This window comes from Hylaeus anthracinus, unplaced genomic scaffold (genome assembly GCF_026225885.1).
Source record: "Hylaeus anthracinus isolate JK02 unplaced genomic scaffold, UHH_iyHylAnth1.0_haploid 11978, whole genome shotgun sequence".
Taxonomy (NCBI): domain Eukaryota; kingdom Metazoa; phylum Arthropoda; class Insecta; order Hymenoptera; family Colletidae; genus Hylaeus; species Hylaeus anthracinus.
In genome coordinates, this window is record NW_026534326.1 from 4653940 (window position 1) to 4676025 (window position 22086).

Here is a 22086-nt window from a genome sequence, read left to right on the forward strand (position 1 = left end):
TGTATTTACAATTGAATAATATTTCTTTCTTCATAAGCGCGAATCACTGGCGGCAGGTGCGGGTAACACAGAACGTTTAGCTTGCAGTTTTTGACTTTGTCCCTGAAACAACATATCGGTGTCTCGAATATTCCACCGCGAAAAAGAGCATTCCTTCATGTATGCCCTTAAAATAGAGTATCCTGTAGCCATGGTTCGATCGCGAGTCGGTATGGATTTTTGATGATCTAATCTTCCGCGAATAATACATTTGCAAAGAATGCATTTCATCGCGTATGACATTAAGATGGTAAAACAGAACGTTTAGCTTGCAGTTTTTAAAATTGTCCTCGACTCGCGAAACTTCGCGAATCTTTGCACGTGTCTTTGAAATAGATCCATTAGCGCACTTTAAAGGGGTGTGGGCAGCCGATTAAATGGCGCCCCGAAAAGGTGTTCAATCAAAAATGGGGGGAGGTAGGGCCTTATTAACTAATTAAAAAACACGAAGAGGTGGGAGGCAGCCAATTAAAAAACAAAATGGCGCCTTGAAGGGGGTGGTCAATCAAAAGTGACGTCACACGAGCCCCCTCCCCTCGCTTCCCCCACCCACAAGGCCCCACTCCTCGCTTCCCCCGTCCCCGCGCCCTCCTGAGATCCCTCTGTTCCAGAACTGGCATACCTTACCTACTGATTCCCATAAAACTATAAGAAAGTAGAAAAAGATGTGAAATCGAAATGAGCTGCCAGATGATTTGCCTAGATTTCCGCGGCCTGGAAGTCAAATGCTTGGCGTGGCCAGGCAAGGTATTCTTAGATCATCAATACCCATACTTTCTCTCTCACAGACTTTTAGGTAATTTGTCAATTTAAAATTCTGGCAATATTATGAGTACACTTTCATTGTATTGGGTTTTAAAGTAATTCTTATTCATCGAGACCTTGACCTTGCCTGGCCACGCCAAGTATTTGACTTCCAGACCGCGGAAATCTAGGTAAATCATCTGGCAGCTCATTTGGATTTCACATCTTTTTCTTTTTTCTTGTAGTTTTGTATGGGAATCTTTTATTTTTTAATGATAACTCCTTGAGTCCTCCACTTTTTCATGTACTTGGCGTAATTGTTTTATTTTTTTGAAGTTTTTTTTTTTTGGATCTCACTTCTTTTTCCAAATCATTTATTATATAGAATCTATTTTAAATTTATAAAAATAAAATTGATATTTCTGTAAACTCTACATAAGAAGTCTAAATTATTATTTGTTTTTTTAATTGAATAGAGTAAAATAAAGGGAGAGGGGATAAAAAAAGCGAATATATACATATATTTCATATAATTTATTAATTATAAACACTTATTCGTTCAATTTATAAATTATTATATATACCTGCAATTTTTTTTCTTGCTGCAAGAAATTCGCAATGTTAATGATGAAATGATGAAATGACTCCATTTCTATAAGCTCTACATAAAAAGCATAAATTAAAAACACTTCAATGGTATGGATCTATTCTGTATGAATGAAGACCTGACAATTCAGATTTTGACAACTTACCTTGTAGTCAAGATTAATAAACACTTTACAACACAGACTGCAATTTGTTATTAAACCCTACATAAAAAGTCTAAATCGAAACATTTTGCTGATATAAATTAATTAATAATGCAATAGTGTAAAAACTTTTGACACTTGGCAGGTTATGAATGATGACATCTTTTTCGACTCTCGACGCTCGATGGCCGACGGGCCATGCCGAACCGAATGATTCCGAGAGTCGACGAACGACGGTCTGCTTTTGCTTAGCTCCTATTGGCCAAGGGTTGACGACGGGAAAATCATACGAAAAATACCCTTTCCGACAGATTGATGACATGATATCTCAGTTGTACGTGGACGATTTTATTGATTTTGGTTTTATTCGAAAGCTTATATGCGGTTTACATAAGAAAAATGCCTTTACATTTAGAAAATATTGCAGGCGTGTTAAGATATTCATGAAAGAAGTTTCAGGTTAAGTTGGAATGGACCATCTCTCCTGTAAAAGATACGTGGTAGCTCCAACGCCAGGAATATATACGCGGTGACGGATAATTTTTCATGTACTTGGCGCCGAGAGGCTACCGCGTCTCTAGATCTGAAACAACAGTTTTCTAGTAGCAGATATTCGTCCGCGGTAGAGTGAAGAGCAGAAGCAAAATGTCTAGTGCATATACAATCAGATTAGTATGTATTGCATATATGCTAATAAAAAAAATACAACGTAAACGACAATGGGTTCATCCTTTAAATATGAAACGTATAAATATGGACCAGTTTCGTTTATTATACAGGGTGGTCCACCTAAGTAAGAGCACCTAAATATCTTCTATAATTATGGGGGTACACAAAATATTTTGTATGCTATTTCAATGGTTTGAAAAAAACCATTCAAAAGATTTCTTTTTTCTAGGGTAATTTTTTTCAGAGTTTACAAGGTTATCGATATTTTTATGCGTATAAATGTATAATTTTGTTTATCGCATCGTGTAGCTGATGTAAAAATATGTTCAAATATGTACATTACATGACCTTGAAACGACCTTTGAGTTCAAAAATTAAATGGAAACGAAAAATTATGGTTTGTCGAGACTTTACAGACGAAGACGTCGTTCGGGAATCTGTAAGAGTAAATAAACACGTTTACACTATGAATGACTTCTGACATCGCAGAAATCTTATTATTCTCAAACAATTCGTCAGTTTACGGTGGAACATGATTTCCCGACACGGTCCGCGATCCGTGTCGGGAATCGTGCAAAATGAGAGTTTTCCGACTCCTCACACCTTTACGGGAAAACCCGAGCGCCAGGTATCAGGAGATACCGGCGTGAGAAGCCGAACTGCTAGCGATCCGGATCGCGGAGAGGACGTGGATCGTCGGCGAGGAAAGGCAGTCTGAGAAAGCCGTCTTCGCGGCAAGACGAGGCGAATTATCACAGCACTCGTTTAAAATAATATAGAATATATTGTACGCGAAAGATGTTACAAAATACGGTGTACACTGGCGAGCTGTCGTAGCGTCTAAGGTCACCGGGACGACCAGTAATCAACACGAGAACTACGTTTCGATAAGACGTGCTGATTTCGTTCACGATAGCCCAAATTCTGTCGTGATTCGCACAAAAGCGACTTTGGAAACGATATTCGGACAGTCTTGACGCGGTCGCAGTGGGCTCGACCTCTTCGACGAGAACGTTAACCGGCAGCAATCTAAACACGTGCGCGTTACAATGGATTCGCGACTAGATGTTCGTTATTTCGTGCGATAACCTATGAAAAGGCGATTTTCCGCTAACAATGCTATTTCGACCGACAGGATGCTCGGCAGCCACCAGATAACCCGACCAATTTACGATATCCTATTCATGAGCGTGAGGTGAAGGAAGAAGCGCTTACCGTACCGTTCCGCACGTGCGTCGCTCGAAATAGGACGAGATATGTGAGCTCGTCGCACGCGTTGGCTCACGCGTTTTCCCCCAGCCTCACCTCAATGGTCGGCGGCACGCGGCACTCTATGGCGACCAAATTCAAATTACGTCATTGGCGGTCGTTCAGTCCTGTCCCTCGGCGACTTTGGTGGCGTGTTGGTGCTGGCATCCTTCGAAGGCTCTGGAGCGGGTCGGGTCTCGGTGCACTCGAGAACCCGGCTGACTCCGCTGTCCTAAACGGCCTCCTGCCCCTGAAGGTCGTAACGGAGTCCAGGGGCTGTTACCAAGATCCTCCAGCCTCTGTCCATTTGAACTTCGTCTGGCCAGCCCGTGCAGCCGGCGCCGGGTTGAACGGGATCAGTAGCCTCTAAGCCGCATCGCTGGATGTTGCCGTCGTTAGCCCAATGTTATTGCCCTTCAGATATGTAAATTAGTCCTAACCCTAGGTTACCCTGGTGGCGCTCGCGATCTTGGTCGGCAATCTGCCACGTCACAATGGATATTATCTTTCGCGATGAGTTATTCAAAGCAAGAGAAAATTGATATGATTCAGATTTATGGTAAAAGTGATCAGTGTTTAAGGCAAGCTGTTCGATTGTACCGAGCGAAATTTCCTGAATGCAACTGTCCATCGCGTAGACATATGGAAAGGTGATCAAGCATTTTTTTGAAAGTGGGAGTGTCAATACGAAGAAACTTACGCGAATCCATAATGTTACAAACCAATTAAATACGAGATTTATTATGGAAAAAGTTGCCGAAAATCCGCATGTTAGTGCACGACAATTGGAACGCGTAACTAATATTTCCAAAACAAGCATAATACGAATACTTCATGAACAAAAATTTCATCTGTAACATGTGTCTCTCCATCAGGATCTTCATGGACATGATTTTGAAAATCGCCCGAATTTTTGTCAGTGGGGTTTACAGCAATATGAAAACGATGAATCGTTTTTTGAGAGAATGTTGTTTACCGACGAGGCATCTTTCATCAATCATGGTCAATTAAATTTGAGAAATATGCATTATTGGTCATTGAAAAATCCACAATGGTTAAGACAAGTGGATAGACAGAGGCCTTGAACCATAAATGTCTGGTGCAGTATCTTGAATAACCAAATAATTAGTCCTTATTTCATAAATGGTACATTAAATGGACAAAAGTATGTACTTTGTCCATTGTACTTGCAAGATGAGTTACAGATGCTTTTAAATGACGTACCATTAGACATTCGTGGAAGAATATAGTATCAGCACGATGGTTGTCCGGCTCATTCTACACGTCTTGTAAAACAAATTTTAGATATAAAATTTCCAAATTCTTGGATTGGACGTGTACTAGACGTGTAGAGTGGCGACCACAATCACCAGATCTCACGCCTATGGATTATTTCTTATGAGGACATTTAAAAGAAGTTGTTTATTGTGAACAACCAACAACGCCAAAGAACATGATGTTGGAGAACCCGATTGAAGTTAAAAGGAATAACCTTAACAAATTATTTATTTAACACTTTTACCTTCTTACTCTAGGTTTCTAACAATTAAAATATACTGAAACTAGCACGGTTGACTGCTCGGAAGGATCTAAAGAGTCGGTCGTGCGCGACCGTGAGTTCTTGACGGACAGACACCTGGAGGAAAAGTGAAAGTCAAGGTTTTAGGAAGTGGAGAAGGCAAAAGAAAATAGGAGAAGGAAAATACTGAGTTGGCAAGGCGATGTATGAAAGGTGAAAAATATAAGTAGGATTTCCAACACCTTCCCTCGTAAATTTGAAAACGCTAGTTTTCAATGCTTCGATTATCTTAAAATATCGATGGACCGCGTTACATTATGTGAAAAATTATTAATAGGGTACACTGGCAATTGGAATGTTACGCAAATAGATGGAACTTAAATTAATGATTATGCACTTAAGATAGTTAGTGGATAGTCGCCCACTATTATCTATTTATATAGTAAAATAAAAAGGAAAAAATTTGTATAATGTTTAATTATAATCTAAGAGTTTCAGCTACCAATATTAATAGTTTTATGCTAAAATACCCGTAACAGAAATTTAATCTATAGACACGGTAGCGTCTTGACGCCAAGTACATGAAAAAATAGCCTTCCTGTATATGCCTGGCGCTGGCGCTACCGCGTATCTTTTACTCGAGAAAACGCGATTTCAATCTAACCCGAAACTTCTGTCATGAATATCTCAACACGCCTGCAATAAATCCCACATAAGCTTTCGAATAAAACCAAAATCAATAAAATCGGTTCACGAACGACAGAGATATCGTAATATCATATCATGAATGTGTCCAAAACGGCACCATTTTTCTTTTCCTTTGACAAGGAATTTTTCGTCAACATTGAGCCAATAGGAGCTAAGGCCGTTCGTCGATTCGTCGACTCTCGGAATCATTCGGCAAGGCTCGTCGGTCGGAATTGTAATATGGCTGCCACTCATGCCGCTCGTTCATTTCTAACCTGTATAAACTGTCACTTTGGATTTGTGACATTTGGTTTCTTGCAACAAGACTTTCTGACATACATTGTGCGTACTTTTGAAAACTTAAAAAACTGAAACTGGAATTATAATACAATAAATTGTGCGTTACCAATAGTGGACCTCTTTGTACATATTCCCACTTTATTTATTAACATTTAAATTTGTTACAACAAGATTTTCTGCCACGCGTTGTGCATACTTGTGAATTTTATTCTAATGTGACATTCGCATATCGACCGTCCAAAGCACGGACATATTTTTCTCTTGTAATGAGTTGAAGACAGATTTAGTATTTGTATATTCGAAGATCACCTTATATCTTAGACTGAGAAGCGTTTAGCAAGTAAGAGAGAACCTAAGCGATAACAGCTACGGGCGCGGAGCGAACGATCTACTTCTTGCCACATCATGTGCCCCTGATACGACCACGGTACGGCCGCGGCTTATTCACTATCGTGAACCGCGGATTCGGTTGCTTTATCGCGACGCATGAGAATACAATGGTTCTCCTAGATGTTAAGTCGTAGCTACAGGTCCCGTACAATTCTCGGTACTCGTTACCACCCACCGGTGGGTGGTCAGATCTAATGAGACCCTGCACCTTTTCGACGAATTTAAGTGTAGCGTCAGCTAAGGAACCGTTGGCAGTGGCTATCGTTGGTGTCAGTTACCAAAAACCGATAAGGGGCAGACTAAACACCTAGGAATGATTTCGGGCAAGATGTTATTGCTAACGCCATGGGAAGAAATCAACCACCACCCATGAATTTTTAATAATCACGTGGTATGATTTTTTCCTCCTTCCTTCGGGCCAAAAGTCCCGAATTAGGGGTATAAGTACCCCCGCAATTCAGGGGCTCGGGATATTCCTCGTCGAGTTGATATTCAGAATCGTCAAGGTTGATAGTCTTCGTTCTAGTTTTGCGCAGAGTTCAGAGTTCTCGTTCTAGTTAGTCAAGGTTCAGGAATCGTTCAAAGTCAAATATCGAGTTTTATTGCGAAGTCAAGGTAGTGAACCTTTTATTCAGAAATTGTAATTGATTGTATTTGCTATAATAAAAGACCGTGCGCGGGCCTTAATAAAACAGTAACGTAATTTAACAAATTCACAAGCTATAATTATTTTATCCTCAAATCATTCGACGCGTTCGGAGAGAGAAAAGGGAATAAATTATAGTTAAACCAACTATCTTTTCGATTTATGATCGAGGCGTTGAAGCCGGTCATTTAGAAATCCTAAAGATAGAAACATTGCTTGGCCGTGGGTTTTTTTTCCGTCATCTTACTCGGGTCCCAAGCCACTTTCGTGTTTGCTGTAAGGGTCGATCGAGGCGCCGAAGCCGGTTTTCCCGAACAGTAGCCACGGATTTGATTAACGCAGCTTCTTTCGATCCAAGGCAGAGCGGACATTCCGATCAGGGTCGAAGCGTCGAAGCCAGCTTTGAAAGAAATAGACGCAAAACCAGCGGTCGTAAAGGGTTGCATGGACTTGATAACGGTTGGTGGGACATGAGATTCATCTCCGATTAAAACTTATATAAATTCCAATTTTTCCCTCTCAGTAGATGAAAAACACCGAAACAGCGCGAAAATACCGTTCAGGCAGACGCGAACAAATTCGGCGGTTGTTACGCGATTACGAACTACAGGTTCAATCTGGAAGGTTTCCGCTCGGGCGCATAGTGATGCCGCGAGTGATTCAAAACGAACTGTTACGACCATCAGCATCAGCACCAACATCAGCACCAGCATCAGCATCAGCACCAACATCAGCATCGGCTCCAGCATCAGCACCAACATCAGCATCGGCTCCAGCACCGATACTTTGGAGGCTCGCCCCGTTGACCATTCCCCGAGCACGTGAGGCCGTGTGGACCATCCCACCTAACGACCCGCGGTGGGAACATTACATCCAAAAGGTGCTCGACCTCATCAAGTAGTAAGTCCGAAAATTAAAAATTTTTAATAATTAGTAATCGCGAGGGTAGACTCAATACGGATCAGGATCCCGTCCAGACGCGAGTCGTTTAAGAGAGGCGTGGGACAAAACGCAAGCATCATTTGATCGAACCGGGGGACAGATTTTCAAATCTGAAATCCGGGACGTGGCACTAATATACAATAAATTGTGATTTACAAATAGTGGATTTCTTTCTTTATTTCTCATTTCATTTTGAACATTTCAATTTTTACCAACAAGACATTTTGCGATGCGTTGTGTGTACTTTGGAAACACAAAAAACTGAAACTGGTATTATAATATAATAAATTGTGGGTTAGAAATAGTAGACCTCTTTTTTTCATTTCATACTTCATTTTTAACATTTAAGTTTGTTACAACAAGACTTTCTGCCTTGTGTTCTGTGTGTTTTGAAAACATAAGGGACTGAATCTGGTACTGTAATATAATAAATTGTGCGTTACTCATATGACATTAATTTTATTTGTAAATAACACATACGAAACTTATTTTACTTGCAAATTAATGTAGAGCTTAAAATAAAAATACATTTGTCTTTTATTATAGTAAGCATAGAGTCTACAATATACATAATGTGTCTGAAGCCAGATATAGGAAAGAGACCAGCTTTAGTCCATTAAGTTTTCAAAAATATACAGAACGCATGTCAGGATATCTCACTGCAAGACATTTAAATGTTAAGGATAAAGCGAGAAATGAAAAAAGAAATCCACTATTTGTAACGCACAATTAATCGTATTGCAATATCAGTTTCAGTCCTTAGAATTTTCAAAACTATACGCAATGCATGGCAGAAAGTTTTGTTGCAAGAAATTTAAATAATGAGAAAATGAACAAAGATCCACTATTTGTAACACATAATTTATTGTATTACAATTGTAGGGATTTTATTTAAAGGTGTCGGTTAGGACAGTTATCCCCCGTGGTTTTGAGTGTGAAGTAATTTTTATTCTAACTAAATGATTCTCGCTGGCTCACAATTCTCGCGATCTCGCTGGCTTGTAACGTTCCGGACTCGGTGCAGTGCGGTAGAACCGTCACGGGTCGGGGCGCCGACTCAGTCGATCGCCAGAGTACGCGTTCGAGCTTAGCCTGGACGCAGCCAGTTTACCTCCAGGGAGGTCGGGAAGGAAATGACGGTGCCCCAAAGGGAGTCAAGCAGGTAGCGGTAGCACATCCACTCTTCCCGGGCTAGAGACTGTGACTCTGGGGTGTCCCGCGGTCGCAGGACACGGTACCGGCTGTCGGATGTCCTCCGTGTCGGGCCAGAGGCCGGCGGCGTGAGGACGTTAGGCTGAACGGGTTTTGCGTGAACAGTAAGGTAGCGGTCGCACATCGTCCTGTTCGTACTCCGTTGGAGGGTTGGAAACAGGGCGAGAGAAAACGAGAGCATTTGAGCGGCGAAATAGTGCTATGTTAGTGGTGTTCTTACACTTATCGCTCGCCCAGGTGTTCTGCCTTTCTGGGCGGCGCGGCGTGGTATATATGCACAGCGCTCCCACTTTCGGTAGCCAGAGAGCGCCGTGCGGGATCGCAGCGCCCGGTGACGACCTAGCGGCAGTCGGCGGTACCGGCGTCGGAGAGGGGAAACCGGGCGCGGCGGAGAATGGCCCGAAGAGGAGACGGTCGCGGCTATCATTCGCGTTCTAGCCTCACAATTCTCGCTATCTCGCTCGCAATGTTACAAAAAAGTGTCCCTCTTCTGATTCTTCGCGGTTATTGCCTTTACTTTTCTTTCACACACGCACGCACGCACGCACGCACGCTCTCTCACTTTCGCAGTCGCCGGTCACTCACCTGTCCTAGGCCCGAACGTCTTGTAACGTTTGGAGCCGTTGACATTAGCCAACGGCTCCCGTGCACGACTTATCAGCTGTGCGAGAACACGTTTTTGTTTTAGTCTTCGCACAGTGGTTATCCGTCTCCCACACTCGGCCATCCTACAAAAGTATCTGGCCTCAGATACACTCTGCAACTTCATCATCGCTTTAATCGGACCCTGAAATCATGCACCCAGATTTTCATGTATTCTGCCGCCGTACTTGTTTCGCTCGGACCATTGTGGTCGCCTACTTTTCCTACGAGGTATCGGTCGTTTCGCAACGCTCTCGTTACACGATACGGGCCAAAATATTTTGCCGACAACTTCGCTCCTGGCCCTTGTTGAGTTTTTTTGTTCGCCATTAGATCACCGATTACATAATTTCTCGTGGTTTTTTTGGCGCTTCTTGAAACTATTTCTGTTTTCTCGCTGAACTTCCGCAATTTTTTCCCTAGCGTATTCTCGCAACTCGCATCTGTTTTCGTCGAAAGAGGCAGTCCATTCGCGTTCTAAAAGTTCTCGCAGAAGCAAATCATTTTGCAGTCGCATATCGACCCCGAAACATTACCCGAAAAGGAGTCAGCCCTGTACTGCGCGTAATCGTAGCGTTCAAAATCCTTTGGCAGCGATCGAGGTGTCGATACCACTCTTCTGGACGAGGTGCTGCTAGTTTAGTTAGGATAGGTATCAAGATCCCGGAGATGAGACTGGCCCCTACGCCTGACCTCGGCACGGTCATATTTGACCACGTAGGGGTCATCGAGAAGGTGGCCAATCAGTCAAACAACCTCAAGGGGACGTTCGTGCGCCTGTTCCGCGAGGCGACGTTGTTTATCAAACACGCCGCCGTGAAGCAGGGAAAAAGGACAACGGCAACCGGGCGCGAGGAGGAGCTGGAGCGTACGACACTCCTCCTCCGCGCCCGGGTGAACGAACTTGAGCAGCTGCTCGGCCGTGGATCCACCGCCGACGTCCCCAAAGAGCGACGTCCCCCCGCCGCGGCTCGTCCGCCGCAGCCTGCACCACCCCCTATGGAGGTGGAGATGCCGTCTTCGACTGCCGAGCTGGCTCGGACGCGGCCTCGGCAACGTCGGATAGCGACGACGACAGCTCAGCTGCCGTTAGTGGCACCCCCTGCTCTGCCTCCTGCGCCGCCGCCGCCGACGACGCCGCCGACGCCGCCGACGCCGCCGATAAGCGGCCTCCGTCTTACAGACGTTGAGGCTGTAGTTCGGCGTGTGTGCGCCGAATCGAAGAGGCGGATGCTGGCGCGCCTCGGTCTACCGACGCAGGGCGGCAGGCGGCCCGCCGGCGGTGCGTTAGACTTGCGCCCCGGCACTGCCGTTCGAACGCCTGTCCCTGTTCCCGTCTCAGTGCCCACTGTGACAATGGGTGAGGGTCGGAGGAAACGGCGCAGTAGGAACGGCCAAAAGCAGCGCCGCCGATGGGCCGCCCGCGCGGTGAAGGAGGGTGAGCGGAAGGAGCTCCCTCAGCCCCTTCCGCAGCCCCAGCGGCGGAGGCGGCAGGCTCCAGTGCAGGCCGTAAAAAGCACTAACAACCCGCCCGCCGCTGCCGCTGCCCCAACGAAGGCAGGGCCCACCCCCCAGCCACCGGCGTTAACTAAAGCGCCCAAGGAATCCTGGGCCGCAGTCGTCGGAAGGAAGGAGCGGCGCGGCCAAAATAAGGACGCTGCCGCCGTCGCCGTCCAGCCTCGCCAGCATCCGGCCGCTAAAGGACCGGGAAAACGGCCAAGAGGCGGCGCCGCTAAGATGGACCCTCCGGCAAAGCCGAGCCCGCCTCGCGCTCGCAAGTGAGCGGCCGTCACATTGACGGTCGCCGAGGGCAGCGACACGACATATACAGATGTCTGGAGGCGGGCGACGGCAGGCGTCCGGCTGGGGGACGCTGGTATAACCGGCATCCGGTTTAGGAGGGGCCAAACGGGCGCCTCAATAATTGAGGTCCCGGGGCCAGAAAGCGCTGCCAGGGCCGATAAGCTGGCCGGAATGCTGCGCGAAGTACTGACTGACGTCCAGGTGGCCAGGCCGACGAAACTCGCGGAGATACGCATCATCGACCTGGTCGACGGCGCGTCCCCGGAATCGGTGGCGACGGCCCTGGCTGCTGCCACGGGCTTTGGACCCGCGGACATTAAGACCGGAGACATTCGGCGGACCCGCAATGGCGTTAGCAGCGCCTGGGTCCGCCTCCCGACCGGATCCGCGAGCAAGCTCGTGGCAGACGGGCGGGTTAAGGTGGGCTGGGTCAACGCCAGGGTGCAGGCCCTGGAGCCCCGCTCCCGCCGTGCTTCCGCTGCCTGAAAACGGGGCACGTCAGGCGGCGCTGCACCTGCGAGGCAGACCGGGCAGGCCGCTGCTGCATCTGCGGCGGCACAGACCACGGGGCGCGGGAGTGCACCTTACACCCGAAGTGCCCCGTCTGTGCCGACCTGGGGCGGCCGTCCGGTCACCGATTGGGGGCAAAGGGCTGTGGCCCGCCCTCCTCCCGCCGGAAAAAGAACGGCGCAAAAGGGACGCAGGTGCCCCCTGCAACGCAGCAGGAGACTCGGTCTCCCACTGCACCGCCGCCACGGGGAGCGCCTCTCCCTCTGAAGCCGGTGCAGGCGCCGGTGACAGAGGCAAGAGAAGTGCAGGCGTCCCGGGAGCAGCCAGGTGCGCCTGTCGAAGCAGGTGAAGAGGAAACCGGCCGCGGAGGGGCTATGGAGATTGCCTAAAACGGGTTCTCCACGCCCCCCTGCGACGCGGGTACTACAAGCCAATCTCAAACACGCGGCTCGGGTTCAGGATCTGCTCATCCAGACAATATCCGAGCTGCGAGTGGGATTGGTCGTCGCCTCGGAGCCCTACCGTGTCTCCAATCGCCCAGACTGGGCCGGGGACGATTTGGGCTCCGTGGCGATTTTGAGTAGGGGAGTCGCACCATTTAGCGTTTTAGCTAGAGGGCGCGGCTATGTCACGGCACGCTTTGGTGGCTTGGCGGTTGTAGGCGTCTACGCCCCGCCCAGCCTGACCCCCGCATCCTTTGAGACGTTGTTGGATCGGGTCCGAGATTGCGTGCAATCGCACTGCCGAACCCGACCAACCTTAGTCCTTGGGAATTTCAACTCCAAATCCACGGCTTAGGGTTGCCCCAGGACGGACGCGAGGAGAGATACAGTGCTGGAGTGGGCGGCGGGACTGGACCTCCGGTTACGCAACCGGGAGTCTGTCAATACGTTCTCGCGGCGGTGGGGAGGTTCCATTGTGGACATCTCCTGGGCATCGCCCGACGCCGCGGGACTCGTGTCGGAGTGGAAGGTGGCAGAGGAGGTGGAAACGTTGAGCGACCACCTCCACATCATCTTTGATGTATCTGCCACACAGCACGGCCACCCCACCCGGCGCCCCGCGGGGCGACAGCCACGACGCCGATGGGCGCTAGGCCGTCTTGATGAGGACGCGCTGATGGCCGCAGCCTTCGCCATGTCCTGGGTGGAAACACCGCCCGGACCGTGCGATGACGTCGAGGTGGAGGAAGAGTGGTTCCGGGGCGCAATGACGGCTATCTGCGATGTCGCCATGCCCCGGATCCGCGCTCCGCCGCGGCGGCCCGTGTACTGGTGGTCGGACGCCGGTTTACGCGTTTCCGCCGCAGACGAAGTCGCGACCCGGCGAGGGAGGAGAAGCTGTACCGTGACTACCGCCAGGCAACGGTCGCCCTCCAGTCGGCCATCAAGGAGGCCAAGGCCCGAGCCTGGAACGAGCTCCTGGACTCTCTAAACCGCGATCCGTGGGGCCGTCCCTACCGGATCGTTATGGGGCGCCTGCGACTACCGGCGCCCCCGGTCACGGAGAGTCTGGACCCCGACGTGCTCGAGCGGGTCGTCGGTACACTCTTTCCGGACGATCCGGAGGAGCGAGGATCAGCCGAGCTGGCGGACCCGATTACCTTGTCCGCCAATGTAGAGGTTTCCGAACAGGAGCTCGCCGATGCCGTCGCTAAGCTCGGGACCCGCAATACGGCCCCGGGCCCTGACGGCATTCCCGGCCGGGCCTGGGTAATGGCCTTGCGCGTCTTTGGGCCCCGCTTCCGGCAGCTGCTGGACGGCTGCCTGAAGTCGGGGCGCGTGCCGCGACAGTGGAAGAGGGCCAGGCTCGTCCTCGTCCCCAAGAAGGGAAAGCCCGCGGACTTTCCCTCCGCCTACCGGCCCGTTTGCCCGCTGGACGAGGCGGGGAAGCTTTTAGAGCGTGTGCTCGCTTCCCGCCTCGCCGCCCATCTGTCTCGCGTCGGTGAGCTCGGCCTGGCCGAGTGCCAGTATGGATTTCGCGGTGGCCGCTCGACGCTTGACGCGATCGAGCACGTCAAGGCCCTCGCGCACTCGGCCGTGTCCCGAGGCGGGGTGGCGCTGGGGGTGTCTCTAGACATCTCCAACGCGTTCAACACCCTGCCCTGGGGCAAGATACGGGAGGCGCTCCGGGAGTCTGGAGTCCCAAGGGGTCCTGTTCGGGACCCGTTCTTTGGTTGGTGGGGTACAACCGCGTGCTACGCGGGCCCCTACCTCCCGGCGTGGCGGTCGTCTGCTTTGCAGACGACACGTTCGTTATCGCCGGGGGCAGGGAATGGACGAGGACAAGCCGGGTCGCCGAGATGGGAGTGGCTTCGGTCGTCGCCCGGATCCGCGCATTGGGGCTGGAAGTGTCGCCGCAGAAGACGGCGGCGGTCTGGTTTCACGGGCTGCCTCTGTCGCGGCGACCTCCCCCGGCGCGGATCCGCATAGGTGGAGCCTGCATCGATGTCCAGGACCAGATCAAATATCTTGGCTTGGACATCGATGGCCGCTGGCGCTTCAAAGGTCACTTCGACCGCTTGTCCCCCCGGGTTGAGAGGGTGGCGACCATGCTTGGTCGCTTCATGCCCAATCTCGGGGGGGCGCAAGAGAGAGTGCGCCGCCTCTATGTTGGAGTGGTGCGGGCCATGGCCCTATACGGATGTCCCGTATGGGCCGACATCCTGGCCAAGTGCCGGCAAAGCCGGCACATGCTCCGCCGCATACAGCGGCGGGTGGCCATCAGGGTAGTGAGGGGCTACCACACCATTTCCACGAAGGCGGCGCTGATCCTGGCGGGATACCTCCCCTTTGACCTCCAGGCGGCCGCCTACGTTTTCAGGCGTTGGCGGGAGCACCGCCGGAGCGTGTAGGACCCGCCGACTGAAGCGGTCGAACGATGGAAGCCCCAGTCAAGGCGGTGCGCACGAGATGCGTGGTGGTGGGAACTGCTAAACAGCCCCGCTGCCCGCAAGCGCACTGTCGGCGCGGTTCTGGCCAACCTTGATGGTTGGCTGGACCGCGGGCATGGCAGGCTCACCTACCGGCTCACGCAGGTGCTCACCGGGCACGGATGTTTCGGTGAGTACCTGCATAAGGTGGGTGCGGAGGCGACGCCCGATTGTCATCAGTGTGGAGCCGTGCTGGACATGGCCCAACACACGTGGGAGGAATGTCCGTCCTTTGCTGGTCAAAGGCGGGCACTCCAAATACAGATTGGTGCGGACCTTTCGCTGCCGACCGTAGTTGCTGCCATAATCGACAGCAAGAGTTCGTGGACTGCGGTAGCCTCCTTCTGCGATGCAGTCATATCGCAGAAGAAGGCAGACGTGCGGTATCGGGCACGCTCCGATCCCGCTCGTCAAGAGAGAAGACGGGTTAGGTGGGCCTGGAGGCGGCGTCCGGCCGTATTACCGGCCGATCCCCACATAGCTGGAGGGATCGGTACCGGGGTGCCCGAAGCCCCCTAATGGCCTGCCTGCCCGCCGGCCGCCCTGATCGAGGGCGGCCAGAATGGTGAGACGGCCCCTTGCGCGCACGTTTGTCATGGGTCACAGTCACGGTGACCCAGCGCGTCGCGCGGGGGGCCACGGGGACCGAGACGGCTGGCGGTAGGGCGCCACCGTTTTCGTGACCGGTCCCAAGGCGGTCGGCGTCAGGGTATGGCCCCTGGCGCCGAGAGAAATTGAGAAGATGGGCTCCCCAACGATTAGGGGAGCCTGGGCACGGCGGCCGTGGTGGAGTTCTTCTTAGAGTGCTCACGGCCGCCGTAATGCCCGACGTTGGCCATCGGGGGGGGGGGGGGGGGGTTATTGGGGGAAACCCGGGGGCGATCGAGCCCGCTGGGAGTCCCACACTACCCGGCGAAAAAACCCTACATCGCCGGGTGTGCTTAATGCATTTCCCCCTCGTTAAAAAAAAAAAAAAGGTACCAAGATCGTATTTATTCGTTCTACTTGCCCATTACTTCGCGGCATCCCAGTGGTGATTGCTATATGTTCTATTTCCTCTGTCGAACAATAACTTCCGAATTCGCTCGAGGTGAACGCCGTACCGCGATCGGATACTATGCGCCGCGGATTCCCGAAAACTGCAGACTGTTTTCTAAGCTTATCTATTACTTTGGCCGATGTTGTACTTTTGGTTGCGTATAACCACACAAATTTACTGAAACCGTCGACTACCAGGAGAATGTGTCGATAGTTTTTCCTGCTTGAAACGAGCGGTCTCAAATGGTCCACATGAAATGTATCTAAAAGGGTTTCGCCTTTTTCCACTGGGTGCAGAAAACCCTCTCCCTTCCCATGTTTTCGTTCCGCGAAGATACAACTAACGTAATTTTCTATGACCTTTTTTATTCTGGGTCTCATATGCGCGAACCAATAGTCCCACTTGATAATTGACTCCGTTTTTCCGATTGCAAAATGTCCAATCTCGTGAGCACGTCTGATTACGCTTGTCTGCATCGACCGGGGTACTACTAATTTATAATCGGCATCAATGGCTTTAAATAAAAGGCCATCCTGCACGCAGTAGCCGTCAATTGGGTTTTCCTTTATTGCGCTGAGAAGCCTACTGATGTTTTCGTCCAAAACCTGAGCTCTTTTTAATCGCGCATCTATGCTATCGTCGCTTTCGCTGATTACCATATATTCGGGCAACGCGTAACGATTGAGCGTCTTTACGTGCCGCATACTATTTCCCGAACGGTGCTCGATTGTGCACTGAAATTCTTCGAGTAGCAGTGCCCATCGCGCCACACGCACACAAAGATCCCTTTTTCAGGGCGAACGCGTGGCAATCTGTTACGATTTTGGACGGTATACCCAATAGATATATGCAAACTTTCGCAACGATTTGATAATCGCCAAGCACTCCAACTCGTAGCTGGTGTAGTTGGCTTCTGCTGCGTTTGTTTTGCCGCTTGCATAATACACTGGGTGTAGTGCGCTATCAACATTGTCACGCTGCAAAAGAATGCTCTCGACTCCGAATTTCGATGCGTCTGTGTGAAGCTCGGTTTCGGCGCCTACTCTATACAATCTTAGTACGGGCTTATTGGTTAATACCTGTTTCAGACGTTCAAACGCAATCACGTGTTCGTTCTCGAATCGAAATTTCTCGCCTGACTTCAGTAGGTCCGTGAGTGATCTGGCAATCAACGAGTAATGATCTATACATTTTCTGAAGTACTGTCTTAGATTTGTGCTCGGACGACCGCACCGTCTCAATCTCGACGATGTGACCCAGAAATTCTACCTTAGTTTGCAACAATTGACATTTTTTCCAGTTGATTACCAGGCCTACCTCACTTACCGTTTTTAATATTCTGCGTAAACTCTCGAGACCGGATTCTATGTCCACCGACGAGATAATCAAGTCATCCAAATACGTTAGTATTATTTTCTCGTTGATTAATTCTCGGAACACAGCGTTTACGAATTTCTGAAACAGGGCTGGCGAGTGGCATAGACCGAAGGACACCCTCAGAAACTCGTACTGTCCATCCGGGACGATAAACGATGTGTATTTCCTGCACTCGGGTTTTATCGCGACATGGAAAAATCCGTTTTTCAAATCAAGCATGATATACGTGTCCAACGCGTCCAACTGATCGTCTATCAGTGGAAGGGGATATGGATCCTTGATCATTTCTCGATGTAATTGCCTGTAATCAAAACACAATCGCGATGATCCGTCTATCTTATCGTAAACGTTCGCTCGCATCAGCGTAACATCACTCCCAGTATCGACAAGTGCGGTCAATTCCGAATTATTTATCATAACGGATGTGAAGTACTTCCCTTTCGTAGTTACTTCGGTGAAACGGTTGTCCACGGCAGCTGACGTCTTTTTCGGGCATCAGGACGCAATATGCCCGAACTCTCGGCACTGGATGCATTTCATCCCTCGACCTTTCTCCGGACACTCGGCTGCTAGGTGTCCTCTCCCTCCTCAGTTGTGGCACCTCCCGAAGACCTGCTGCTGGCTGCTGATGGCTCGCGGCCTGTGTTGCTCCGCGTAGCCCTCTGCCCCCGTCGTTGTCCTTGAAGATCGATTGGCATCGGCTCTCAGCGGTAGGACCACCTTCTCGAATGCAGCGAAGAGTTCGGCCTTCGTCCTAAACCTTTCGATGCGTGCCTGATTACGCAAGGTCACGTACGGTATCCCCTCGAGAAGGTACTCGATGAGTTCATCTTCATCGACAGGCACACGGTTCCCTAGAATCAACTTTTGATGATAGTAATCGCTAAAGCGCTCACCGTGTCTCCATTGCCGTTGCTCGAAGTCTCTTTTTCTGGCCACTCTGCCCGGGAGGTGGTGGAACATCATCTTAATCTCGCCCAGAAGTTCGTCTATGGACATCGCGATGTGTTCTGGTCTGGAGTGGAACCACTCCATCGCCTTTCCTTTGAGTCGCGATCTCAACAGTACCATCGCTTCGCAATCAGTCAGCTGGTGCGTGTCTCGTAGTAGTTCGAATTGCCGTACCCAATGTTCAAAACGTCCGCTGCCGTCGAAGTAGCTCAGCAATTCAGCTATCACCGTCACGCTTATCCGTGTTCGATGCATTTCTTCGAACATCGGCGTTGGTGTTTGGAGCGTAGGCTCCGCAGGCGCTTCTCCGACATACTCGCGCTCTAATTGGTCGTGAGTTTCTGTTTTTGGAATATCCCCTTCACGAAGCCTCGAACACCATTTTCGCTAAGGAAAAAATTTTTAAAATCACCACCCCACCTGCCCCGGAACCGCCCCTTTCAATGACTTCCAACGTTTTTGGGTCATCCTGTATATTGCTCATAACTATTGTTATTGCATGAAACCTAGTAGTTATAGATTGCCACTAAAAAGAGTGAAATAAAATAATTTCTTTGAAAAAAATTTAACCGACTTCGAAAAGGTGCAGTGAAAAGTATGAAATAATTTATAGTCAATTTATATGAATACGCACTGGCTCTAGATATAATTGTTTAAAAGTATGGGAAAATGCAGTGAAAAGTATGAAATAATTTCTATTTGAACTCCATTATCATTCACCACCGTTTGATGAATTTGGTTAAATTATTAAATACATCATATTAAATGCAATGCAACTTTTTCGGAGGCGTCGCATAATGTAAAATTACTGTCTAGCGAATTATCGAGGACTGTGTGGATTCCAAAAAGATCGTTATACGTCAACACGATTCGCCTGTCTCTCTCTCTTCTGTCTCTCTGACAATGTTGGCCACCACGGAGAGCGAAGTGGTGTGGAGAGACGTAGACGCCTGGAAATTTTGGCGTCCAGATTGTTCTCCGAAGATGGGAACAGATAGAGCGTCACCGTTGACATACGTCACGTAATCGTCATCGACGTTCCGGAAAGAACACGTGTATCGGCAGAATTTAGACTCGTTAGCAATCGTGTACCGTTAGGTCGTCAATATTCTTTCTCGGCGTTGCGGAGGAACAACGAAAGGTGACAATAGTTTACGGCATGCTAGCGAAGCTAGGCTGTTTCGAGTCGATGGCTGATATTACCGGCAATACCCATCTAGGAGTGATCGTTTATGAGGTCTTTAGTATTTCGCGTAGTCACGAGCCTCAGCGGTCGAGCATGCTGTGGACTTGGAAAAACCCATGAGTGGCCTGGGGCTTTCCGCGAGACGCCGAGCGACCACCGACCCTTGTTCCGCGATACCGTTAGCGGGGGCGCGGCGACTGGGGTGCGCGTAAGGGCAGGGGCGCCCTGATTGGGCCTTGGTCCCAAAACCAGGGCCAATGAGCGCGCCTCTTGGACTTGACGAGGTGGCATCTAGGGTGAGGAGTGGTCCGTGGTATCTTCGATTGTCACTCGGAGAAGCGCGAACATCAACGCGTGCCAGAAATATGTTATGAAGCTCCGTGCTTCGTCTGTTTCGAATGCGAGACTACTACTTGAGAGAGTCTGAATAATTTGCGAATAGATAGAAACGATTTGCTACTTTTTTTCTTTTTTTTTTGTACAATTACATTCACGTTGTTTAATTTATGCAAAACATTTCTTAATTTCAACAAAATTCCATTCGTAACATTCGTCAATATTTTATAAATAGATTCACTCTGATCGATCGAAAACGGACAATAATTTCGCGTAATTTAAGCGAGTGCAGAGAGTTAACGGCTTAAAGGTTTAAGGACAACGCTCGATTTGAACGCTTAAGAGTAACGGTCGTCCTTGACTTAGTCCTAACATCAAATCGCTGTATACACGTGAATCATTTCAAAACAATGGAGAAATTTCTTACGAAGCAACTCTCCTTGTTCAAACGGATAAGCAATACCGTTGAAAATACTAAGAAAATCGGAGCGGCGAAAATTACAAAAGGAGTGCTGACGTCTCGACTGGAGCTGCTACAGAAAAACTGGACTTCCTTTTCGGAAACACACAACGAGCTGGTGGATGTGTTCTCCGACACTGTGAAGCAACACGTTTATTTCAAAGAAGACTACTTAAGCCAATGCGAAGAAGCGTACATATCGCAAAAGGCAATTTTGCCCATTTTCTCGGGCAATCTTAAAGGCTGGGCAAATTTTCAAGACCTTTTTGAATCGATTATAATTACAAATACCTCTCTGTCTAACGTGGAGCGACTTCACTACCTTAAAACGAGCATCACTGGCGAACCGGCTTTATTGCTACAAAATATTTCGGTTTCAAACAAAAATTTTGAACGTGCACGGAAGACGATTAAGAATCGATACGAAAATAAACGCGTGCTTATTCACTCTCAATTAAAATCACTAATGTCTTTGCCGTCGATGATGAAGGAATCGGCGCGCGAGCTTTACGATCTATCAAACGGAACGACAGATTCAGTACAAGCTCTAGAAGTGCTGGAAAGACCGGTTCAGCACTGGGACGACTGGGTGGTTTTCATCACCACGCACAAACTGGCTCCAAGGACGAGTATGGTCTGGGAAACTTCCATCAAAGCTTCAACGGATCCTCCAACTTTAAAAAAACCTGACGACATTTCTTTCTTCTTATGCAAGAGCCTTTGAAGCGGTCGAAGATGCTCCTGAATCGCCGACGACATGTGCTACTGGACCAGGATCTCTGCAAAAAGAAAAAAAGTCGCCTAATCATCAACACCAACGCTTCAAAACGCACACAATCAGTGCGCATGAGAAGAAAACACGGGTCTGGCCATGGTGCCAGCAGGATCATTTCATTCTCTTTTGCCTTTCTTTTAAGCGACAGGACCCGCGAGAGCGAAAGCGCTGCCTTTTCAATCGTGTTTGCAACAGCGAAGCTTTTGGTGGAATAGAAACAAGGCGAAAAATTAGTCATGCGAGCACTAATCGATCCTTGTTTTGAGGTTTCTTTGGTTGAGGAAGGTGCTTTTCAGCTTTTAAATCTTCAAAGAAAAACAGCGCACATCCCAGTTGTCGGAGTCGGTAAAAAAACACACACATACTCGAAGTATGGTCTTTTCAAATATATTTTTCCGCGTGAATCCTTCAATTTCATATTCTGTTTCGGCATATGTTCTTCCTCGGTTGTCTGCTTATCGACCTTCTAAGCAAGCAGGGTTCACTCCTTTCTCTCATCTGGAGGGATTGGAATTGGCTGTTCCTGATTACCAATCTCCTGGAAAAATCAGCTTGATTCCTGGATCTGATTTATATGCTCAAATCCTAAAGCCCGGTCTCAAGCAGGGACCTCCCTTGAATCCTATAGCGCAAGCCAGTTCGCTAGGGTGGATAATAACTGGTTCTGTTCGCCAAGGTCCAAATGGTGACGAAATTACTAATTCTGCCACGTCCTTACAGTGCTCAGCGGTAGATAACGGGATAACCGAAGTGTTGAGTCGTTTTTGAAAGCTGGAGGAAGTTTGCACGGCTTCTGAAGCGTTGACGGACGCGGAAAGGTATTGCGAGGACCACTTTCTTAAAACACACGCTCGCGATTCATCTGGAAGGTACGTCGTACGTTTACCTTTCTCTTTTTTGCCCAACAATCTGGGAAATTCAAGAACAGCC

At 49.1% G+C, this 22086-nt stretch overlaps 1 protein-coding gene across 1 annotated transcript; it reads left to right on the forward strand.

The window, feature by feature from the left end:
* The first annotated feature begins 10456 nt into the window (after positions 1-10456).
* Positions 10457-11569, forward strand: LOC128897002 (ESX-1 secretion-associated protein EspI-like). The gene has a single exon (XM_054160620.1). It carries the CDS (start codon positions 10457-10459, stop codon positions 11567-11569), a length of 1113 nt encoding a protein of 370 aa, XP_054016595.1.
* The last annotated feature ends 10517 nt before the right edge of the window (positions 11570-22086 follow it).